Source organism: Ciona intestinalis, unplaced genomic scaffold (genome assembly GCF_000224145.3).
Source record: "Ciona intestinalis unplaced genomic scaffold, KH HT000076.2, whole genome shotgun sequence".
Classification (NCBI taxonomy): domain Eukaryota; kingdom Metazoa; phylum Chordata; class Ascidiacea; order Phlebobranchia; family Cionidae; genus Ciona; species Ciona intestinalis.
This window is the reverse complement of record NW_004190398.2, coordinates 326,126-328,833: the sequence shown is the minus strand read 5'-3', so window position 1 is coordinate 328,833 and position 2,708 is coordinate 326,126. Positions and strand designations below refer to the sequence as shown.

Below are 2,708 nucleotides of genomic sequence, written 5' to 3'. Positions count from 1 at the left end.
TGGGTGTTAAAACGACATTTCACTATATAAACATTTTGTCTCCTCTAGTTAGTATAAAACTTTATCAGTTAATCGCTGAATAAGTTTCGCCTTATAGCAGATAATTTGTTGGAATAAAGTTATTGTCTTTCTACTGGAGATGCCATACTAGTCCATATTAGTTATCTGTAGCAGAAGTAACATGGTATTTTTATTACATTCCTTAATAACAAAATATTACTCAATTTTTTTTGAGGGGGGTACCAAAATTTTACATCAGTTGGTGGAGAAAAATGGTAGTTTTAAATTGTCAAAGCAAGTTAAAATACTGCATTTTTTAAAATATTTAACCTATATTAATGTTTTTGATTTAAGAATTCAACACACCAGTAGATCGACCAAAATCTCGATCAACGTCGTTTGAAAAACCTCCTTCAACTAATGTAGGAAAAATTCAGTTCTAATTTTTTAATTTTTGTTACGCGTTTTTTTCTAATTATAAATTGTTTTTTTAAATTAAATTGAATAAAAAATTTATTTTTTTTAACTTAATATAAATACTACAAAGCTTGTTTATATTAAAGAAAAAATAATATGTGAAAATGGAGTTTTTTAACATTTTTAGGCATGGTTTAGATTGAATTTTTGTTTTACCTTGGCAGTTTATGTCAAAACCCTTAATTTTGTGAATATATAGTCATTTATTGAATTACAAATAGTAAAAATTAAAAAAAAAACATTTTGAGTAAAAAGTGATCATTTAATTCGAATTCAAACACAATTTTAAGGTATTTTAAAAGCTTGTATTTACAAAGTAGTAAAGTTTGGAATTAATAAAATTCTTTTAGTAAAAATTTGAAATCAAGTAAAATTTAGTAAAAATTCTAATACTTTCGAGTCAAAAAAGTTGAAATTTATGAAATTCTTTTAAAATTTGCTGTTTTTTTACAGGACGAGTTAGAAGACATGCGTGAGATACATCAAGATTTGCAACAGAAATGTTTGTTTTGCGCCGATAAGTTAGAAGCGAATATTCGATTGTTACAGCATCACCTAGTGGATAAAAGTTCCAATGAGGGTTCAGTTAAAGAAGAGAATGGACATTGTGGTGTCACGAAGAAAAAGGAAGAAGTGTTTTTAGCGCTGGCGAGTTTAAAACAAGTAGGTCATGAAAATATGATCATGAAATATTTATGAGTTGTGAAACTAAGGTTGTTTCATATTCATAAGTCATGAAAATGTGATTAAAATTTTTATGAGTTGTGAAACAGAAATTTTTTCTATTCATAAGTCATAAAAATATGATCATGAAATATTTATGAGTCGTGAAACAGGATTGTTTCATATTCATGAATCATGAAAATGTGATTAAAATATTTATGAGTCGTGAAACAGGATTGTTTCATATTCATGAATCATGAAACTATGATTGTTTCATAATCATGAGTTTTAAAATCATGATTTCTTCATATTCATAAGTCATGAAAATAAGATCCTGAAATTTTCATGAGTCGTGAAACTATGATTGTTTCATATTCATGAGTCAAACCCAAACCTTATGTTTCATAATTTTTTCATTCTTATGAATTCTACAGCTTTCATGATCACGTGATCACATCATATGCAAATTATGATCATGCTGTGAAAAAAATATCCTGGACAAAATACCAATAGGAATTTTTTATGTGAATTTGAATATTTTATATTCATGAAAAAAATCACATGATAAACTCCAGGTTCGTGATATTCTCCGCGGCTCATTAAATCTCAACCAATCAGCAAACAGCAAGGAGATCACAAACATAGAAAACTTAAAATCTCGTCTCGAGGACCTTCCCCTGCCTCCACTTGAAAGTCCGAAAAATCTAAACAACGAGGGTGACTTACCCACCGAAGCAACCCTTCAATAAGTAAAATTTTTAAGTTTTAAACTTTTTTACTTATTTTTCTGCTCTGTTTCAATAAAATTTAAAGTTTTGGGGAGAAATTTAAATTTTTCCACAAAATTTAAATTTGTGTCATTTCTTTTTTAATGAAATTTAAATTTGCTTAAATTTTTTTTGATTAAATTTAAATTTGTTTTGAAATTTACGGTTGTTTATATTTTTTAATGTAATTTAAGTTTGTTTTACTTTAAAACAGGGTTTCAAAAACTTTACCACTGATGATACAAATGGATTAAGTAAGTCGCAAAAATTTCACTTTTTAACAAAAATTATTAAAAAGTTTCGGCCCATTGTGTAAAACGTAAAATCTAATTCATGCATTTTTAAAAATAAATTGGTTCGTCTCAAATAGGTCTAAAAATTACCGTATTTTGTGACTAAATTTAAAAGCTTGAGAATTCATAAATTGTTTGTATGCTATGTCAACTTTCATAATAGAATCATACCTGCACCACGTTTTTTGTCATACCAGTTTATATTCAAAATCCTTATAAATCCCTTCAATTTAAATTCAAGCTTAACTTTGTCATAAAACTCACTCCTAGTCAAATGTTTTCTGTTTAAATTTTTTTTTTTTTTTTTTTTTAAGTTTTCGGCAATACAACCCAGTTTTTAGAATATTTATTTAAAACAAGAATGCTTATTGGCATTTGCATTTGGGTATAAATGTACTACTTAATAATGGTCAGATATGTTTGCATGTAACTGTTAAAAATAATGTTATATTAATTATTGGCCTAATTACAGCTGTTATGTAGTTGAAGGGTGGGGAAGATGGGACAC

The 2,708-nt window shown here is 27.0% G+C and overlaps 1 protein-coding gene across 1 annotated transcript in view; it reads left to right on the top strand.

Annotated features, from left to right (window-relative positions):
• LOC100184429 (TBC1 domain family member 5-like) overlaps window positions 1–2,548 on the top strand; it is an 11,053-nt gene extending 8,505 nt beyond the window's left edge. Inside the window, exons 12-15 of the mRNA XM_009863042.3 lie at window positions 355–422; window positions 931–1,140; window positions 1,716–1,889; window positions 2,122–2,548. Of these exons, the coding sequence (XP_009861344.1) occupies window positions 355–422; window positions 931–1,140; window positions 1,716–1,889 (452 nt within the window). The 3' untranslated portion in view covers window positions 2,122–2,548. The remainder of the gene's footprint in view (window positions 1–354; window positions 423–930; window positions 1,141–1,715; window positions 1,890–2,121) is intronic.
• The last annotated feature ends 160 nt before the right edge of the window (window positions 2,549–2,708 follow it).